The sequence below is a fragment of the Procambarus clarkii genome, chromosome 35 (assembly GCF_040958095.1).
Source record: "Procambarus clarkii isolate CNS0578487 chromosome 35, FALCON_Pclarkii_2.0, whole genome shotgun sequence".
Lineage (NCBI taxonomy): Eukaryota > Metazoa > Arthropoda > Malacostraca > Decapoda > Cambaridae > Procambarus > Procambarus clarkii.
The window spans coordinates 38,254,185-38,275,262 of NC_091184.1; the positions used below are offsets into that span (position 1 = coordinate 38,254,185).

General features: G+C 46.2%; 2 protein-coding genes across 7 annotated transcripts in view; both read left to right on the top strand.

Moving 5' to 3' along the window:
* The window catches only part of LOC123768504 (KICSTOR subunit 2), a 29,335-nt gene extending 12,129 nt beyond the window's left edge, over nt 1-17,206 (top strand). Inside the window, exons 5-10 of the mRNA XM_045759118.2 lie at nt 723-860; nt 1,774-1,912; nt 10,831-11,030; nt 14,106-14,268; nt 15,536-15,637; nt 15,754-17,206. Coding sequence (XP_045615074.1) covers nt 723-860; nt 1,774-1,912; nt 10,831-11,030; nt 14,106-14,268; nt 15,536-15,637; nt 15,754-15,918 — 907 coding nt within the window. The 3' untranslated portion in view covers nt 15,919-17,206. The remainder of the gene's footprint in view (nt 1-722; nt 861-1,773; nt 1,913-10,830; nt 11,031-14,105; nt 14,269-15,535; nt 15,638-15,753) is intronic.
* The window catches only part of LOC123768505 (biorientation of chromosomes in cell division protein 1-like 1), a 125,906-nt gene continuing 121,777 nt past the window's right edge, over nt 16,950-21,078 (top strand). For all 6 annotated transcript variants that reach the window (XR_011230495.1, XR_011230496.1, XR_011230494.1 and 3 more), the window contains exon 1: nt 16,950-17,086. The gene's annotated coding sequence lies outside the window, so the exon portion shown is untranslated. The remainder of the gene's footprint in view (nt 17,087-21,078) is intronic.

Consider the following 21,078-nt stretch of genomic DNA (forward strand, 5'->3'; position numbering starts at 1 on the left):
CCTGGTAAGTTTCTGTTTTCCCTTCTCTGTGGGTAGTTAGCTTCAGAGAGCCTATGGGCCTCCCCATAGAAAACCATCATTGAATGTAATGAAATGGAAGGGAGGGTGGGTGTTAGGAAGCCTAATACCCTCCCTTCCTCCTTCCGGTTGGCAGCTTTTATCATTCAAGAATTGGCTTGTGGCTCCCTCCCCCCCCCTCCCAATAAGGGGGGGGGGAGATGAAGCTAACAAGTGGGGGGGGGGGTAGTTGGACGAAGATTTGGTTGCTTGTTTCTTTGTAACCATTGCTCCCTGCACCTCTCTGAGGGGGCTAAGTTCTGGTTTGTGGTGCCCAGTAGGCACACAAGAACTCTGTGACTGATGACTCCAAGTAGTATGGCACTTAATCACTTAGCTAGCTTCAGAGAGCCTCCGGGGCTCATCCAGAGACTGGCATTTCATTACATTCAGTGCTGGTTTTATATACCATTGCAACAACAAAAGCTAGAGTTAATATACCAGTCATTACAGGAGCTTCCCACAGAAAGGACTGTTTACCTGTCTGATGTTAAATTTATTTGTTTACTATTTAAATGAGTTTCACTTGTATATATTAGTTTTAGTAATATATAATTGAAGTTGAATGGCTCCCAATATTTGGGTGCTAATGTCATTAAACTTCAGTACAAGTGAATGATCATTTACTTTATATAAAATATGTATTTTCTTAACACTAATAATAGCTATGAAAGGGTAATTGAAATGTCCATTTGTCGTTTGATGAATTTTGAAGAGTTGCTTTCTCACATAATAGACATCAGTTCCAGTAACAGCCGGAATTTCCATCATCCGCTCTTGACTCCAATAAAAACGAGCTTTACGTAAGTTACTGTCTTCATTATTATGTTATATTTGGTGGTGTTGAAAGAGATCTCACATTGTTATGAAATCATAATGCAGTTATATATATATATTTATACAAGTATATTTTGGTAGCAGTCTTTCTAGTAGACATACAGTGGTACCTTCGTTTATGATCGTAATCCGTTCCCAGAGACGCATCGTCAACCAAAAATTCATCAACCAAAACAAATTTTCCCTTGAGAAATAATGTAAATTAAATTAATCCGTTCCACACCCCCAAAAATATTAACTTAAAATTCATTTTATACAAAATACTACAGTACTTATATTTTTCATACACAAAACAGTTAGGTGCAAATATAAACCATTCATAAAATAAGTGAACATTTAACTGCACTTTACTTTTACTGAGGACTCTTGTTGACGTATGGGAGACGGTGTGGAGGGAGGAGGGAGGGAGGAGCAGTGTTGGTGTATGGGAGGGTAAGGAGGAGGGGGAAGGTGGTGAGACCGTCCCATGCTCCCCTTGAATGCTTTTGTATCTGCATCATTGATTCCAGATTTTCCTTCCAAACATTTCACTGCCTCTGTTGTGTGGCAGCCAGTCAGAACTATTCACTTACAGTCAAGACCAGTCACAGGTAGTCATAACTGAAGGGAGTTAAGCATTCACAGTTGTGGTAGCAACCGGTCAGCCATTTACAGTCAATCAGGCATTTCATTACATTAGACCCTTGATGTTGGCTGCATTTTGACCCTTGGTAGGGATAGGGTTAAAAAAAAATGGCACCATAGTCATTAATGAACAGTGCAGTGCATGCATTCTGGTTAATTAGCCATGCTTACTATATATAACATGGACATTAAGGATTAATTTCCTAAGACAAAATAACATGATTGGAAAGATGAAATATTTTGCATTTTTTTCAGATATGAATGCGACATTCTGATACATTTATTGAGAAGCCAGCTAGAGATGCAGTTCTGGCGTTTCCTGCCATCCCTACTTCATCTTCACGATGCTCATTCAAAGCTAAATAGTTGGCACACTGTTGTTCAGTCAAAGGAGGTGAGAGACATTATTCGATGAAAAACAATTTATTGTTCTGGGTTATTGAGAGAAATAGCATTTGGCTTTTGAATTCTGCTTCATTATACTATATTTATTTATGTATGTGCATGTGTAGGTGACCTGTTGCATAGTAGTTACTGCAGTCAGCTCAAAACTGATTGAACCCAAGTTTGAATCCCATGCAGGGCAAGAACTTTGGGCAAGTTTTCTTTTGTCCTCTAAAGTGCAACTGTGGATTGGCACATCTGCCTATGCAAAAAAAAAAAAAAAATAATAATAATTTTTATTATAGAATGATTAATTTGGATGCAAAATGTACAAAAAATTTGAAATAAACTGAAAATGTGCATTGTATCCAGTTTCATGTGCTGTATTAGTAGTTGACCTTGGAGGCCTGGTCGAGGACTGTGCTGCGGAGATGCTAAACCTCGAAACTATCTCGAGGTAACCTCGAGGTAAAGTAACCTTGTGGCAGTCTACAGTAGCTGAATCTGTCAAAGCTAGACCCTGTGTGTATTGACTCAAAGTAGCGAAGCCAGATGACTCTCAGTGTTGACCTTAGATGTCTAAACAATCATATCTGGGAGAGCCCAATGCTCTCTGAAGCTGTCATGCCAAGATTGCTCCATGCTAATGGGTGACATCAGGTGTGGAAGTTCTATTTGGCATAAGGGTTATTTTCTTGAGGTTATCTTGAGATGATTTCGGGGATTAGAGTCCCCGCCTCTCGGTCCTCGACCATGCCTTCTTTTTGTTACACATCCCCAGGAAGCAGCCCGTAGTAGTTATTTAACTCCCAGGTACCTATTTACTGCTAGGTGAACAGGAACATCAGGGTCAAAGAAACACTGCCCATTTTCTGGGGGGAGCCCCGTCGGCTCCCCGGAGCTTTACCGGCTGATATGCTAATGTCAGACTTTGGCATCAGTCATGTGTATGGAGTTCTAGGGCCTACCGGGGACCACGAGCCAGAACCTGGCCCCCTCAGAGAGGCAAGGGGAGCAATGGCCTATAGAAACCCCCGTGTGGTTGGAAGCATTCTATGTCTGCCATCGACCGGGTCAAGCATCCAGAAAGGTAAGCATTCCAAAACAAACCCCTATTCTGGTGAAAATTGCTACCTAAGCCGAACTAGTGAATAGAACTCTTCAACAGAAAACACGGAAACTAGTATGACGTCATACGTCACCGCGCCGCTGTCTGCGCAGCTCCCCCCTCCCCGGGAGGGGGAAGGGGGAGCCCCAGACCTCCCACGCCGGCTATCCACCCATCAGTTCTTCGGCTGATGCTATAGGCAATGGTTATGTGCTCCGGCTCCAGTGGTTGTTTCAGCACTGTACCTAGAGTGTGGTGTCTGTTTTCTAGGTGGTGCGTGAGCCGGGTGTGATTCTTCAGTACTCGGGCTGCATGCGCCTAGGGTTCCCTTCCCTAGGTGCCTTGTAAGTACTGCCCTTGGGGCTTGGGGCCACCTTCCACAAGTTCCTTGGGTCCTGCCCCTGCTTGGCCGTTTACCGCTTGGTTTTCGGCCGCTCTTTGTGTGCTCGGGTGTTCTGTCTCCCTTGTTCGCCTTAGAGTAAGGGGCGGTGTTTGCACTGGTGGGGCGCGGGGTACTGTGCAGCTTGTCTTTACCAATCATAGCGGCCGGCTCTGTTCCGCTTGGGTACGCTGTCCTCTTGCGGGGTTTTCTTTTTCTTTTGTTTATATACCTGGTGGGGGGGTCTGCCTTCGTTCTTGCCCCTTGTGTCCCTTGTGTTCTGAGTATTTCTGGTGGTACCCCCTGCTAGGTCCCCGTGAGTGTACACGTCCCGGGGGTTCAGCTCTTAGAAAGTTGTTTGGTAGCTTGGGTGCCGGTTAGCAGTACCCTGCCTGGGATTACCTGAGCGCGAGTCCTCTTAAAGTAAACGCTCGGGACCCTGGGAAACCCCTGGGGGCGCGCGGGTCCGATGGATGTGACCCCAGAGCCCCCCCCTCGCTTCCAGCGAGTTTGAGGGTTGCTCTCACCTTTTGTCTCTGGGTGACTCTCTGTTTTGCCTCCGTCTGCTGCCTGTGGGGTCGGTGACACCTTCGACCCGGTGTCCTGCGAGTTTGGTTGCTCGTTGTGGCTCGGTTACCCAGTTGTGCTAACAAAGCGGGTGCGGGCAGCAGGGGCGTTGCACTTGAGCCTTGGTGGTGGCAACGTTCTCGTGGTTTCCTCCCCGGGAGCCCCGGGGCTGCCCCGTTGTATTTCGTTTTGGGAGCTTGGGGGTGTTGGTTGCATCCACGCCCCCTTGTCTTTCCCCTGGTTCACCCTTCCTGCCTGCATCCGGTTCCTTACCGTCTGTAGGTTCAGGGCGGGGTGTTTCGTGGTGTTGAGACTCGGGCAGTCTCGGGGAATTCCCCTTCCGGGGTAGTGACGGGGGCATTTGGGCCTGTTCCTCCAGCCGTGTTGTATGAGTCTGCCAGTGGGCTCCCTTCCTTAGTGTTTTCACGGCTGCCCCGGTTTTCTGGTACGGCCGGGGCTTTGGGGGAACGGCTCGGCCCCGGGGCCTGTCGTGTAGGTTCCCGGGGCTGGGGAGGGGCTGCCTTGGGGGGGGCCTTGGCCCCGTTAGACCCCGTGGGGGGTTTTATCCCCCTCTAGGCGGGGCTTGTGGTTACGCGGAGTGGGGTCTTTCCTCCCCACTCGCCGTACGTGCTGTTGGACGTCGGCCCCTCCCCGGGCTCGGTTCCTTGGCCTTTGAGTCGGTTGGTTCCGTCCTGTGGGTGGATGTTTCCTCCCCCGCTTTTTGGGACGGTGTTTTTGTCATGTTTCCCCGTTCGTTGGGGTTCTGCGTGACTTTTGATCTCGGGTGCGCCTGCGCCTTCGTGTGCCTTCGGGACTAGTGTTGGCTTCTGTGTTCTCGAGGGTACGGGAAGGTTTTTCGCTACTTCCCGCATTATTGGAACGTCTGTCGGCTCCTAGTACTTGTCGCCCTGTTGGGCTACTTGTCGCCCTGTTGGGCTACTTGTCGCCCGGTTGGGCTCCTTGTCGCCCGGTTGGGCTACTTGTCGCCCGGTTGGGCTACTTGTCGCCCGTTTGGGCTACTTGTCGCCCGTTTGGGCTACTTGTCGCCCGTTTGGGTTCCCTTTTTTTTTGGGCTCTTTGCTTCTTGGCCGGTTTTATTGTTCCTGCTTCCTCTTTTGGCTCCTTTTCTCGTGCAATAGTCCTGGCTGGCGCCTTCCCGCAGGGAGGGTGTGCGGTTCGGCCAGCGTGTTATGCGCATGCGCCGTGGAGTTTGTTTTGGTCTGGGCGATGGTTCAGTGCTGGGGTTTTGCGCCCTTTTTTGCTACAGTGCTTCGCCTCTCGTTCTTCTCCCTGGCTGCGGTATGTGCCCCTTTGCACCAGGGGTGTCCTGGTTCCCAGTTGTGGGGAGGACACCGCGGTTTTCTGTGTCATGGGTGTGGACCGCCTCCTTCGCCTCTCCCTGTTCTCCTGCGGGTCCGGCTCTGGCGTCTTCACCTGGCGGTGCTCCCAAGTTCTTCTGGGCACGGTTGAGTCGTGTCAAGTTCGAGCCACCATTCGCCAGGTGAGTTTCTGCGGTCTGGCGTCTTTTGGCCGGGCGCTGGATGCGGCGGTGTTCATATACCTGTTTTTATTTAGGTATAATTTTGTACGACTGAGACCGTTCGCACACCAGTGACTGTCCCTTTATCACCCCTTCCTGTCCCCCTCATGTGCATGTCCAACCCATGCTGGAGTCATTCAGGGGACCCTCCTTTTTTAATGTTGTGAGGTGTGGGGGTTGTAGGGTTGGTTCTGTACTCACCTGGTGAGGCTCCTGGCTGTGCTTGCAGGATTTGAGCTCTGGCTCTTGGGTCCCGCCTATCTGGTAGAACTTGCGGGATAGTACCAGCGGAGTGCAGTGGTGCTATTGGCACCTTTGGGGAACACTGTATTACCATCAGAGGTCTGTGCTTGTTACACGACCTACTTGCGAGCATAAGCCTTCTTGCTGGTTCGTCCGTGGACTTCCAGGGCGCACTGGCCTGTTTTCGTATGGCAGTTCCGGCCCGTCCTGGTTGTGGGGGTATGTGGACCGGTGGACTGCTCCTAGCAGCTGCCTGGTGGGCCATCCTCTGGCCGGTCTGGCCTGACCTTGGGCCGGGCTTGAGGTGTAAAAGAGCTCCCAGTACCTCATCCAGCAGGTATCGAGCGGGGTTTTCTCCGCCGTCGGTCGCCTGGTGCAGGTTTCTGGGCCTGCAGGGTTTTGTCGTGTCTCCGTTGGCCCTGTCTGGGGTCTGCCTGCTCCGTTCTCTGCCTTTGCAGAGGGGAGTTGCTATTTACATGTTGCATGTTGCAGTGGTGCCTGTTGCTGCTGCTGCTGCACGTGAGCATTGGTACCGTGTTTCACGGTGGCGTGTCCTTGTTCCTGTGTCCGGTTGTGGAGTGGCGCTTTGCTGCCGTTTTGTGCCTGGGGATTGCGTGGGGTTTTTGTCCCTGCCTGATTGTCCACCCCTGGTTGTTCTCCTGGTTTTTTTTTTTTTTGTGCTTCTGCTCTTTCTTCCTGCCTCTTCTGCAGCAGGAATGTTCTGCGTGTGTTCTTAGGCGTTGGTCAGCCTGTGTCCTGTGATGTGCTTCTTTGTCTCGGTCTATTGCAGTTGTTCGTGCCCCTTGGTTCGGGTCCTGTTCTGGCGGCGACCCTTCCGCCTTCTTTGGTTTTCCTAGCTTGCCCTGCCGGTTGTTGTTGTTTTACTTTTTTTGGGGGGGTTCTTGCGATGTCTCGCGTCGGACCTGTCGTTTCTGAACTCCTGGCGGGCTTGCATGCTTCGGAGTTTTTCTGTTCGGCAGACGTTCCATCTCCTTGTGCCGCCTGGGTTTCGGTGGTCGCGCCCGAGATCTTCTCGCGGCTCCGCCTTTTTCCTGGGCTCGGGGGGGGCCTTGTCGGGGCTGCTTATGTTCTGCCTCGTGGTCTCGCCTCCGGTTGGTGGTCAGGTGGCTTCGTGGTAGGTGTCCCACCTGCGTGCTTTCTTGGCGGCAGTATGGGGTATTTTGGCGGTCCTTCCTTTTCCTGTCCCTTCTTCGGTGGGTCCTTCTTGTTGGCTTGGTTTACTCTCGGCTTGGTTTTCTAGTAGGGGTTGGGGGCCGTCGTCTTGCCACATACTGTCGCCTCTTTTCGTGCGGCGCAGGCGGAGCCGCTTCAGCTTGCTTTCGGTCTTGGTGTTGCTTCTGCACCGTTAGTCAGCTGTCTTGTGCGTCTTTCACCTCCGGCCTGTTCGTGCGCCGCTTGCACCATCCTGGTCTCTGGTCAGCGCGCTCTGTCTTCTCCTCGGTTGGTAGTGCCCCTTCGGTTCCGGTGTGTTTTTTCGTCGGCTCTTTCCTTTGGGCCTTTGCCTCTGGGGGTCGGTTCGCTGTGTTTTCTTGCTCCTTCGGTTTTAGCGTTTTGGTTGTTTGATGGCAGCAGTCTCCATCTTTTCTGGCGCGGGGTGGGGCTGCTGCATTCTGGAGGGGTCCAGGGTTTGTTGGTGCTTTGTTGGTCGGGCCGGGGGTGTGTCGTTTTTGTGTTCAGTGGCGGCCCTCTGCTGTTGTTTGCGTGCCACGGCGTTTGGGTCCGGAGCGCGTTTTGCGTTGATCCGGTTCTGTTCTTCCCGGTTCGCGGGTGATGGTGTCCCGGGTGGTCAGCCGTGTTCTTGCGGCTAAGCTGCCTGTGTTCTTCCCTCATGCCTGTGGCGTTCGTGGCTTCGCTGCTCTCGCTGCCGTCTGGGCGACGTGGCCTTGCAGTCTTTCGGGCATGGATTTTTGGTGTTCGTGCAGGGGCCTTGCTGCTCGTGGTTCTCGTGTTGTTCCCGGGATTTTCGGGGCTGTGGCGCCTTGGGTTGGCGTTTGCTGCCGGTTGTCTCGCCTCCTTGGGGGGTGCGTGGTGTCCGCCTCCCGGTTTTGTCCCTTTGACCTTCCTCTGTGGGTAGTTAGCTCCGGGGAGCCGACGGGGCTCCCCCCAGAAAACCACCGTTGAATGTAATGAAACGCCATTTTCTGGGTGAGACCCGGAGGCTCCCCGGCAACCCTCCCTCCCTCCGGTCGGCGTTTTTTCGCGTGTTTTGACATCCAGCCTCAGAACTGATGGGTGGATAGCCGGCGTGGGAGGTCTGGGGCTCCCCCTTCCCCCTCCCGGGGAGGGGGGAGCTGCGCAGACAGCGGCGCGGTGACGTATGACGTCATACTAGTTTCCGTGTTTTCTGTTGAAGAGTTCTATTCACTAGTTCGGCTTAGGTAGCAATTTTCACCAGAATAGGGGTTTGTTTTGGAATGCTTACCTTTCTGGATGCTTGACCCGGTCGATGGCAGACATAGAATGCTTCCAACCACACGGGGGTTTCTATAGGCCATTGCTCCCCTTGCCTCTCTGAGGGGGCCAGGTTCTGGCTCGTGGTCCCCGGTAGGCCCTAGAACTCCATACACATGACTGATGCCAAAGTCTGACATTAGCATATCAGCCGGTAAAGCTCCGGGGAGCCTCCGGGTCTCACCCAGAAAATGGCGTTTCATTACATTCAACGCTGGTTTGTTTCCGCCTTCACCGGAGATTGAACCCGGAACCTCAGGACAATGAATCCAAAGCGCTGTCCACTCGACTGTCAGGCCCCTATTTGTGGCAGATGCAAATGTAGAATGGAACCTATGGCTCCTCTACTCCTCCTTGAAGAGTAGAGGTTCCATAGGCACAATCAGAGAGCACTGTCTGAACATCAGAGGTTCACGTGTGTTCAATTCTCTCCCAGCAAGCATTAGAAATATTGCTGGAATAATGGTGGACATATTTCAGAGACAGATATATTCTTGCAAGAAGTCTTGAACCAACCAAGCTGTGGTGGATATGTGGGCCTGCGAGCAGTTACAAGCTTGGTCTGTTGGACCAAGATAACATAAGTTGAGACTGGACCGAGGCTGGGCTCGGGAAGTAGAAGAGCTTCCGAGACCCTCTCCAGGTATGGCCCCCTCACAGAGGCACAGGCAGCATTATCATTTCGCTACCTCACCAGAGAACACTTCCAGAAAGTCAGCGAGTCAAAACAAACCACTGCTGGGTTCAAAAGAGACTTAACACCTCTAAACCCACCTAATTACTCGCCAATTATGTAAACAAACATTTGAATCTCTCGAAGCTAGCATGAGCTTATTTGCCGCACCTCACCTGCCTCATTTGACGTGAGGGGCGAGGGTCTTACCACCTCCAGGGGTCTTTACAGTCAGTTCTTATGCTGATGTAATTGGGGCCCCCCCTGACTGCCATAGTGGTTCCTTGGTCACCGCTCTTCCACGTAGGCTCCTCTGTTCAGCTAAGTAGTTTTGGTGTATGCCCTTGGTGGCTTTTTGTGTACATTATGTTGTAGCATGAACTTGGATTATACAATACTTGAAGCTCCATATGCCTAGGATTACCTTCCCTGTATGCTCCCTAGTGCTTCTTTGATTGTCCCACCTGTGTTCCTCTTCTCAGTAACAATATGAGGTTATCCAACTCTTGTTTTACCTCTGTTCCCCTTTATCATTGTCAGTTTCTGAGAGTATGGTGCTCTCTTCTTCTTCTTTCTTGACTTTTTATTGGTCAGTATCTCATACTGAATTCTGTCGCCTCATATTGTGTGATGCTGGTGGAGTTGCTGCAGCTTACGTTTAGTGTCGATACTAGTTCACGCCATTTTACAGGCTGTCTCGTGCTTTGTTTCACCTCCAGCCTTCTCATGCACCACCTGAACCTGCATGGTTGTTGAACCATGTTCTCACCTTCACCTTTCCTTCTTCTCATTTTATGGTGTCCTCTTCAGTCCATGATTCTTTCACCAAGCCTTTGCTTTTGGTGTCTCTTGCTTCTGGTTGTCAAGTCAGGTAGCTTCATGCTTTCCTCGTGAGATGCAGTTTTCGTTGTTTTGGCCCCGATGGGCATTTTGTTCATTTGCAGCCAGCTCCTTTGCTGGCAAAGAATGAGTTGGTTGGTTTCTGTGAGGGCCCTTGGTTATTAATTCACGGTTGGTTTGGCCGGGGTTGCATCATATGATGTGGCCGGTGGCAGCTCTCCACTGCTACCTTTGTGCCACCAATTCTGCTTCGGTGGATGCTTTGTGGGTTGATCCTGTTTCCTTGGTTTCCTGTGCTAAGCCACGTGTTTCTCAAGTCGTCCGCAGTGTTAATCCTAGCCAGCCTGCAGTCTACCCTTGTGCCTATGATGTTCGGAAGTATGCCACTCTCATGGCTGTGTTTCCTAATGTGTCCTGGGCCTATATTCAGGTGTGTGGGTTTGAAACTCTAACAGGGCTCTGGTGGCTTAGAATTTGGTGAATGTTCTTGGGCCCCAGTGCCTTTTGTGTGGCCTTTGGTCATGTCTCTCATCCTGGGGTTTCTTCTTTATCCTGACTCCTATGATCCTCCCTCCTCCCTGGTAAGTTTCCTTATGTTCTTTTTTCTCCATGGATAGTTAACTTTAGGGAGCCACATAGGGATTACCCCAGAAAACCAGCCTTGAATGTAATGAAATGACAATTTCTGAGTGAACCTGATGGCTCCCTGGTTCCCCCCTATTCCCTTCCTTCCAGGTCATTGGGTAGGATTTGTTTGTGTATCTGCACCAGAACTGATTGCTTAGTCCCCTTGAAGATGGTGAGCCCCTTTCCTATAGTTCGGGAGTTCATTAGTCTCTTATGAACCTGGCAGTGGCTTGTTTTTGATTCGCTGACTTCCTGGATACCTTCCCCAGTGAGGTGGCAAAATATTTCCGCTCCCCGCACCTCCGTGAGGATGGGGGTATGGCCAGGTTCTGGCTTTGTTCCATGGTAGTCCCAGGAACACCACTGCTGATGTGACCTGTAAGATGGGAACCATCTTGGTGTATAGCTTCAGGAAGCCACCAGGACTTGCCCAGAAATTGGCATTTCATTACATTCAATGCTGTTTTTGTTTTTTACAGACAAAGAAGTATGGGTTTGGCTCCAGTTTCTTGAAGTCTTCTCCCCTTCCTTCCTTATACCAGTGGCTCTGGCAAGCAAAAGCGGCATTTGTTTCCAAGTTTTCTCTGTATTTCCATGAAACCCTGGCAGCACAAAGCTCACCGGCAGATATGAAGGCTCTTATTTCCCGACAAGGGCAAGCATGTGATTATGTTTCAAAGTAAGTGTTTGATGACACTTACCATAATTTGACACTTATATTTGATGACACTAACTTACCTTAACTGAATCATGCTACTTAATCATATTATGTTGGATTGCAGTAAATGAAATTTACAGTGCCACCAATATTATACATTATTCTAGGTAGGTAGGTAGGTATATATGTGTGTGTGTGTATATATAATATAAATAATATATATATAATATAAATAATATATATATAATATAAATAATATATATATATAATATAAATAATATATATATAAAATAAATGGTTACAGTACTTGCAACAAAATTCAGTATGACTCAAATTAAGCATTTTATAAGAACAAAAATATTTGCTGAAGAAAAGCTAAATTTAAAATATGACCAGTTTCTAGTGATATGTTGTGAAGATGTTTATACATGACATAAGAATTAAGGAAACTGCAAAAAACTTTTTGCAGCTCCTATTTATATCAATCCAAACTCATTCTATATACTGTATAGTGGTACCTCGGCTTTCGAATTTAATCTGTTCCTAGAGATGGTTCGTAAGTCGAAAATTTGTAAACCGAAGTGAATTATCCCATTATTTCTTATGGGATACAAATGAAATGGATTAATTCATTTACAAATAATGTAAATGAATTAAACCATTTCACACTCCCCAAAAAATTAACTTCAAAGTAAAAATTATACCTAATTCACCCAACTCTTTAGTACTAAAGTATATACTTATTACTTACCTTTACTGATGACTCTTGTTGGTGTATGGAAGACGGTGAAGAGGGGAGGAAGGAGGAGAGGTGTTAGTGTTTGGAAGGGGAGTCCCCTTCCATTATAACATCAGGCAGTGATGACTTCTCCGGGGTAGACACTCTGGCACATTTTGCCTCCATACCACTAGGACCTGCTTGTGGCTCACTGCTTAATTTTTTCACTAAAAATCGATCCATTGAGGATTGTTTTTCCCTTCGTTGTAACACTTGTTTGTAGTGAGGCATCACATTGTCATTAAAAAGGTTAATGCAGCGGCCTACTACAGCTTTGATCTGGGCAAGTCGTTTCGACAAAAGTTTGCATTTCTTCCCACAGTCTACACCACTTCCTAATGCTGAGGAAGGTACATTCTGTACTGCCTCCTCCTCCCGTGAAGAAATTTCCTCGGCTACCTCTTGTTGCTGCTCATTGTGAAGGGCTAGGAGATCTTCGGTGGCCAGTTCTTTGCTGTGTTCCTCCACCAACTCTTCCACATCAACACCATCCAACTGCAAGCCCAATTTTTAGCCCAGAGTAACAATTTCCTCAACAATAGTCACTTCAGGTTCAGGCTCAAACCCCTCAAAGTCTAGTTCTGAAACACATTCAGGCCACAATTTTCTTCAGAGAGAGATCAGGGGTTCTTTGAGTCGCTTCTTGCCAGGTTTTGTCAATGAGTTTTAAAGCAGTACAAATGTTAAAATGGTTTTTCCAGAACTCTTTGAGGTTGAGGTGTGTAGAATCAGTCACTTCGGAACATTTCCGGAAACGTGCCCTATCATAAAGTTTCTTAAAATTGGATATGATTTTCTGGTCCATAGGCTGAATTAGAGGAGTGGTGTTAGGAGGAAGGAACTTTATAGTAACAAAATTAAATTTGTCCAACAATGCATCTTCCAAGTCTGGAGGATGAGCAGGAGCATTGTCGAGGAGAAGCAGGGCCTTGAGTGGCAAACTTTTCTCCTGCAGATATTTTTTTATGGCAGGGCAAACCACCTCATTCACTCACTCCGTAAAAAATTGCCTTGTCACCCATGCCTTACTATTAGCCCTCCACATCACACACATTTGACTTTTCTGCAAATTATATTTTTTTTAAAACCCTTGGATTTTCAGAATGATACACAAGCAAGGGTTTAATTTTCAAATCACCACTCGCATTGCCACACAGCACAGAGTAAACCTATCTTTCATAGGCTTGTATCCTGGCAATGACTTTTCCTCCAGGGTAATGTATGTCCTCTTAGGCAATCTTTTGCAGAATAGTCCTCTCATTACAATTAAACACTTGTTGTGGTAGGTATACTCACTCTCCACAAAATCTTTAAATTCATTAACAAATCTTTCAGCCGCTGGTTTGTCTGAGCTTGCAGGTTCCACATGTCTCACAACACTATGAATACCACTTCTTTTTTTAAATTTCTCAAACCATCCTCTGCTTGCCTTAAACACTTTCATATCTGCCTCACTCGTTCCAGGGGATTTCCTTAAAAGGTCTTCATGCAATTGCTTTGCTTTCTCACAAATGATAGCCTCTGAAATGCTATCACCTGTTAACTCCTTGTTATGTATCCAAATTAATAACAACTTTTCAACACCCTCAAGTGTTTGTGTTCTTTGTTTCGTGATTGTTGATACGCCTTTTGCCACTTTAGCATTCATAATGTCCTTTTTCTTAGCAAGTACAGTGCATAGCGTTGACATATATTTGTTGTACTGCTTAGCAAGTTCAACAACACGTGTACCATTTTCATGTTTATGAATGATCTCTTGTTTTTTCTCTATGGTCATTCTCACATGTGTTTTCTTGGCTTGAACCTTACCACCAACTTTCTTGGGACCCATGGCGAGATATGTAATAATAACTTTTATGTTCAAATACCCAAAAATCCGAAAAAAAACTGAAATTCTTTACAAAGAATTCAGGCACGATTGTCACTAGGTGGGAGGCACTGGTAAACTGAGGTGCGGTCAGTGTACCACCATGCGCTAGGTTGGCCATACTCATATCAACAAACTTAGTTTCCAAGCCAAAGTTCGTAACCCGATTCGGATTTTACGAAGAAATCGGGTTCGTAACCCGAAAAGTTCGTACAGAGGGACATTCCTAAGCCGAGGTATCGCTGTACTTTAAATGTAAAATGCTCAAAGGCCATTGCTCCCTGTGCCTCTCTAAGGGAGCCAGGTTCTGGCTCGTGGTTCCTGGTAGGCATAAAGACTCCTGTGACTGATGACTCACCCAGAAAATGGCTTTTCATTATATTCAGTGCTGGGTTTTTCCCATAAGGAATAATGTAAATTGGATCAATAAACTTAAGTTTTGGTTTTTCAGGATTCAAAGCTTTCAGAGGAGAAGTGATGCAGTTAGTGTGTGTCTGGTCTTTGAAGCTGCTGGAGTCGAGGACTATCAGGGTGCAGGCTATCATCATCCAGAGGAATCGGTGCCACCTCCTAAGGGCTTAGATAGTTACCCTGCTATCTTCACTTACCCTCCTGTGAGATTATATAATTTTTATGCCATAATGACTATAGTTCCTTTCAGTTGTTATAAGGGCAGCGTTTTTTTTCTACTGGTATCAATGAAACTAGGTAGAAATAAATACCTGGCCTTTACGAAAGTGTGAATAATTGTGAAATGGGGCTTGCTCAATCAGTTAATTTACTGAAGTAACAGACACCACATTCCTGGGCTGCACACAGTTCCTATGTTAAGACAACATATATTATGACATGTAACACATATCTCATATAATAGAAACTTACTTTACAGTGATTTTATTCACTACTACTTAAAATTAAATTACAAAATATCTCAAGAGAGTAGACCACTTTAACAAGGACTAGGGGTATTGCAATTGACTCTTGGTCCATCAAACTAACACTTGGTTAACAAGTTACTTGTAACTTGTATGAGTATCCATCATGATGTATCCATCTTGATGTAATCCATCAACAATTCAAACTGTATACTGTATTAAACATAATTCATAGTTTAATATATTTTTATGCTCGGCATACTCATACCAACCAAGTACCAACATTAGGCAGTTTCAAATGGCAAAGAATAACAAGGCACAGGACAAGCATCACTATGTAAAAGTTAACACGTAGCCCAGGAGGGAAAATCAACAAGCATCCCATCAACGCCGGAAACTTCACCTAGCACACCCGCAAACAGAGTGAACAAGCCACCGGTCCACAATTTCCTCAACCACCGGGGTTCATATATTCTTTTTCTTTGAAATAGGTGCAATTTGCATGAAGGCTTTTCCTCCTTATGACTGTACGAGTGGTAACATTGAAAGATGTGTTACACAAAATGGCGCATGAATTTTCAATGGTGGCATTAGGTCTCCACAATATTAATAGTGAAAGGTATGATAAATTTGTGTGATGTTTGAATATTTGTTATCAATGCCTTAGGCCCTCTGCTCCTCTCTTTTCTCTGCATATGCATCCTCAACTCACAAAAGTAGGAAGTTTCCAAACACAAAATAAAAAAAAATATGGTAGATTATTATGGGTAATGTGGTATTAGGTAATAATTAGTGTAGGAAAGTACTAAAATTAAATAAACATTTAGAGAATGAATATTGTTTTAGTAAGATTCTTATATTAAGGAGGATAAATATTTTTAAGTGATACAAGATTTTTGTTTTGGTACAATTTGCATGTATTAGTTTATCAAGTGTAATAACACTAATAGCAAAATACAGTTATTTGTATGTGTTTTACTTAAGTAATCATGTTTCTTTTACTCAGACTAAACCTCTGGAGAGATGGCCTAGCATTGTTATGCGAGTTTCAGACCGGAGCAATGAACATGCTTTGCTAGATCATGTTGTGCACTTCTTCGATCAACAAGTTAGTAATGAGTGTCATAATGTCCATCACATTCAGAAGTGTCATGCGTCTATAATATAGAATGGCTCATAGGTATATTACTAAAATACTAAAAGAATTTCATTGTTTACTTGCAGGTTGGATCAACATACTTCTTATGCAGAGTTGAGCCTAGAATTACATTTGTTGCCATATTTGATACTAAAAAATCTGAAAAAGACAGTTACATCAGAGACTTCATATATGACTTAGTAATGCAATTAAGATGCAACAAAGTGTTTGCAAACCTGAAGCCCAAATAAAAGTGAAATTGCTTAGTTTTGTATGTTATGAAATGATTGACAAAATCCAGTACAGATGGACCTCCTTAGAGCAAATTTCACTCTAGTGAACATGTTCATGTTGAGTTCAAAATTTTCAGTGGAATAATTATGTGTTTGTTTTGCGAGTCTTGTGGTGCACTACTTGCACCACTGTTTTCCTTATTCTCATATCAGATATAGACTCAAATACATATCACAGCTTCATATCATCCTTTGCAGATGACACAAAAATCAGCATGAAAATTACCTCGGTTAAAGACATTGAAAAACTACAAGCAGATATTAATAAAGTTTTCGACTGGGCAGCAGAAAATAATGCGATGTTTAACAGTGATAAATTCCAGGTACAGGTACTTAGGTACGGTAAAAATGAGGACCTTAATACAGGGTACAAAACGCAATCAAATCTGCCCGTAGTAGGAAAACAGCATGCAAAGGATTTGGGAATAATGATGTCTGACGACTTAACGTTTAGGGAGTACTGTATAACCAAGCAAATATTGCGTCAGCCAGATAAATGATAGGATGAATTACAAGAACTTTCAAATCCAGAGATCTCATCACAATAGTTATACTCTTCAAATCACTGCTGCCCCATCTTGAGTGCTGCGCAGTACTCGCTTGCCCCTTCAGAGGAGGAGAGATTGCTAAAATAGACAGAGTACAGAGAACCTAAATTATTGGGATCGTCTCCAAGCTTTCCAAATGTACTCACTAGAAAGGAGACGAGAGAGATGTCAAATATACACGTGGAAAATACTGGAGGGCCAGGTCCCAAATCTACACAGTAAAATAGCAACATACTGGAATGAACGATATGGAAGAAAATGCAGAATAGAACCAGAGAAAAGCAGGGGTGCCATAAGCACAATAAGAGAAAACTGTATATACATCAGAGGTTCTTGGTTGTTCTACATCCTCCCATCGAGTATAAGAAATATTGCGGGAACAACTGTGGACATCTTCAATAGATCTTCAAGGAGTGCCGGATCAACTGGGATGTGGTGGATATGTGGGTCTGCGGGCTGCTCCAAGCAATAGCCTGGTGGACCAAGCTCTCACAAGTCGAGCCTGGCCTCGTGCCGGGCTTGGGGAGTAGAAGAACTCCCAGAACCCCATCATGGAGGTATTAAGCAGGTTTGTTCATGTAAGTCGGTGCTAAGTCAGTTTGCCAGGACATATTCATGTTAACAGCTGCTCTTATCTAAACATAAACTTACATTATACACTGTAGTGCATAAACTTTTTCAAATAAAATTAAATGGTATTGTATTATAAATAATAATATCAAACAATGCTATTCAAAAGAGAATATACCCAAAACAGTCAACATTGAATATCATTATTGCAGTTTGTCCATGACCAAAGAATTTCTGTGGGGAGCCTTGGCTCCCCTGAAGCTATCCTACTGATATATGGCTATTCTATTTGGGGTCATCAGTCAGAGTTCTTGTTGGCCACTGGGGACCAGAACCAAAACCTGGTTCCCTCAGAGAGGCGCAGGGAGCAATGGCCTATGGACACTTTACATGTAAAGTATATCATACTTGCCATTGACCAGGGAAGGCACCCCAGAAAGATAGGCAAAACAAAACAGACCACTGACTGAAAATTGTGACCGACGGCTTCAAAATAGCAAAAGACCTCCCCTAGAAAGAAAACAAGCAACACTTCACTTCCTCCAACTAGCCCCCAGCTCATTAGTGCACCCCCCCCCCCCTCCATCCCACAGGGGGAGGGTGAGCTGGCCTGTGTAACCTTCTACCCAACCTTCAGTTCTTGACTGATGAGCTTGGCAGTCAGATGTTGCCTCTGGCCATGATTTCCTGTTCAGGGATTTTTGCCTTGTGGGGCTGTTCCTGCACTTGTGGTCTGCGCTGGCCAAGAATTCCTGGGTACAACCGGAGCTCCATGATGCTCCGGGTACCCAGGAAGTGGATGTCACTTTCACCCTATTCGCAAGTTTATTTGTGCGTTTTTCATCTCTGGCCTGCTCATATACCCCCTTAGTCTTCTTGGTCTCTGGACCAGGGTCTTTCTCTTCTTTCTTCACCTCTGTTTGTGGTGGCCCCTTCAGTTCATGATTGCTTCTGGAAGGTTTTGTTTTTGTTAGCCTTGGCCTCTTGGGGTCGGGTTGGGGAACTTCATGCTTTTCTTCGGCACTGGGATTTTCGTTCGTTTGGTTCTGGTGGTCGTTTTGTTCGTTTGCAGCCGGCTTCTTATTTTCTGGCGAAGAATAAGATGGCGGGCTTCCGGAGGGGTCAGTTGGTTGTGGATGCTTAGTTGGTTCAGCCGGGGGTGCATAACGTGCCGTGTCTGGTAGCTGCTTTACACCGCTACCTGCAGGCCACCGGTTCTGTGTCAATGGACATGTTCTGGGTTGCTTTAGTTTCCCCGGTTCCCTGTTCAAGGACTCGTGTGTCTCAGGTTGTCTCAGTGCCTTTAAGTCTAGCTAAACTGCAGTCTACCCTAGCACTCATGACATTAGAAAGTATGCCACTCTTTCAGCTGTCTTTGGTAATATGTCTTGGGACAATATTCGAGCGCAGGAGTTTTGGAGGTTGAACAGGGTCCTGGCCGCCAGGTATCTCGTGAATATCCTGGGCCCCCCTTATGCGCAAGTTGCTTTGGGGCACCTGTCGCAGCCGTCTGTCTCTTCCTCACATTGAGACCTGTGGTGCTGCCGCCGCCTCCCTTGTAAGTGCCTGTTATTCCTTCTCTGTGGGTAGTTTACTTCAGGAAGCTGACAGGGCTCCCCACAGAAAACCAGCATTGAATGTATGAAACGGCAGTTTCTGGATAAGCCCAGAGGCTTCTTGACACCCTCCCTCCCTCTTGTTACAAATAACTGACTGGGCTAAGTCCTGACTTACCTGGGCTGCCTGACCCCCACCCTGACTCTGGTCAGTGGTTTTCATCATTCAAGAACTGGAGGGTAGGTAGCATGGGTTACCCGGGCTGGCTTCCCCTGCCTTTGCTAACGAACAACTAGTCGGGAGGAGGAGCTTGTTGAGCAAAGTGTTGCTTGTTTGTTTTCTTTCTGGGGGAGTTTTTGCTATTTTGAGGACGTCAGTCGCATTTTTCAACCAGACGGTGGTCTGTTTTGTTTTGACTAACTTTCTACGTGCCTTCCCAGGTCGATGGCAAGTATGATATACATTAAATGTAAATTGTTCATAGGCCATTGCTCCCTGTGCCTCTCTGAGGTTCTTTTTCTGGTTCCTAGTGGGCAACAAGAACTCTGCGACTGATGATCCCAAATAGGATAGCACTATATCAGTAGAATAGCTTCAGGGAACCTAAGGAGCTCACCCAGAAACTGGCATTTTTTTTACATTCAATGCTGTTATTTGTGCTGAATCCAAACATTGATAAGATTCATAATTTTTTTTTAAACCAACTCTAATATGACAAATTATGATACAAATATAAAAAAAAACTCCAACACAGTTTGGTACATAAAATTAAAAAAATAGAAGTTGAAGTGGTCTGTTTCTACTTGACCAGAGTTTATCTGGACTTGACATTTCTGGGAGGAGCCCAATGATGGCTGGCTGAAGTTATCTTGCAGAGATGGCTGCCCACTATAGGGTGACATCAGTTGCAGTTTGGCCTTTTGGAGACAAGACCTAGAACCTGGTTCCTCGTCACAGAGGCACAGGAAGCAGGGAACAACAATTATCACCCTCCTCGCTGGGAAAGCATCCAGAACGTTAGTAGATCTTTACAAACAAATGCAAGATTCATAGAAAACAAAGCATCGAAATGGTCAAATGATCCATTCCAAACAATTGGTTCACTTTAAATGAGCTTGAACCAGTTAATACTGATAACCACTACCAGGTGTCCCTGAGCCTCCAGCTCACAGCCAACTCCAAGTTTAGTCCCATCACTGGGGATGGGACTAAATACAGTAGTGTGCTTCTAGGGTTGTCACTTGTTATTTTAGGTCTCATTGCTCCATTCTCTTCCCTGGAGGTGGCAGTTTTGGCCCTTTAGCCCTAATAGGCAGTTTATTCATCTGCAGCCTTCTCTTCTGGCAAGTAATGAGTCTGCTGGCTTCTGAAGGGACCTGTTGGTAATTGAAGTCTGGTCGGTCGGTCCTGGGGTGCATTATTTGTTGTCTAGTGAAGACGCTTCACCATTACCGGCCTCGGATGCTTTGTTGGTTGACTATTTCCCTGTTTCAAGGTTCATATTTCTCAGGGTGTCTGCAGTGTCATTAAAGCTACCCTCAGGCCCATGATGTTCATAAGTCCACAGCATTGACTGCTGTTTTCTACATGTCATGGGCTGATATTCGGGCTCAGGTTTTGGAGGTCTAGCAGGGTCTTGGTGGCCCAGGTTTGGTTAATGTCCTTGTACTAGTTGGTCTTCTATGGCACTGGGCAGGATTTCTCAGCCCTTGATCTTTTATTCATCCTAGTACCTGCTGTCTCTCCTCCTTGGTAATTCTCTGTGGTGAGCTAACTTCAGGGAACCCCCCAAGAGGCTCCTTCCAGAATACTAGTGTTGAGTATAATTTACCTGAGAGCTAATAACACTAGTGGCCTCAAAGAAGACAGGAAGCCGGCGGCTTGTCGAAGGCCCCCCCCCCCTCCCCTATTTGCCTTGAAGATCTGTTCCAGTTGTACAATACTTTAAAAGTGAAGAGTTTTGGCATTTACAGTTAAAGTGCATAGGGGGGTTCCATGGGTTTATAATCCGAATTTATACATTCTCCAGAGGTTCCTCTTAGTTACCAATGCTCGTTTTATGACCTTAGTCATCCATTAATTTAATTAATTTTGCCCTGAGGGGTGAGTTTATTGGGCAGCGCCACTCATCCTGTAGATGGACATACTACCATCTTGAGGTTATCTTGAGATGATTTCGGGGCTTAGCGTCCCCGCGGCCAAGTCCTCGACCAGGCCTCCTTTTTGTTACACACACCTAGGAAGCAGCCCATAGCAGCTGTCTAACTCCCAGGTACCTATTTACTGCTAGGTAACAGGGGCATTAGGGTGAAAGAAACATTTTGCCCATTTGTCTCCGCCTCCACCGAGGATCAAATCTGGAACCTCAGGACTACAAATCTGAAGCGCTGTCCACTCAGCTGTCAGGGACCATAGCAGCATGTACAACACCCCTCAGTAGGAA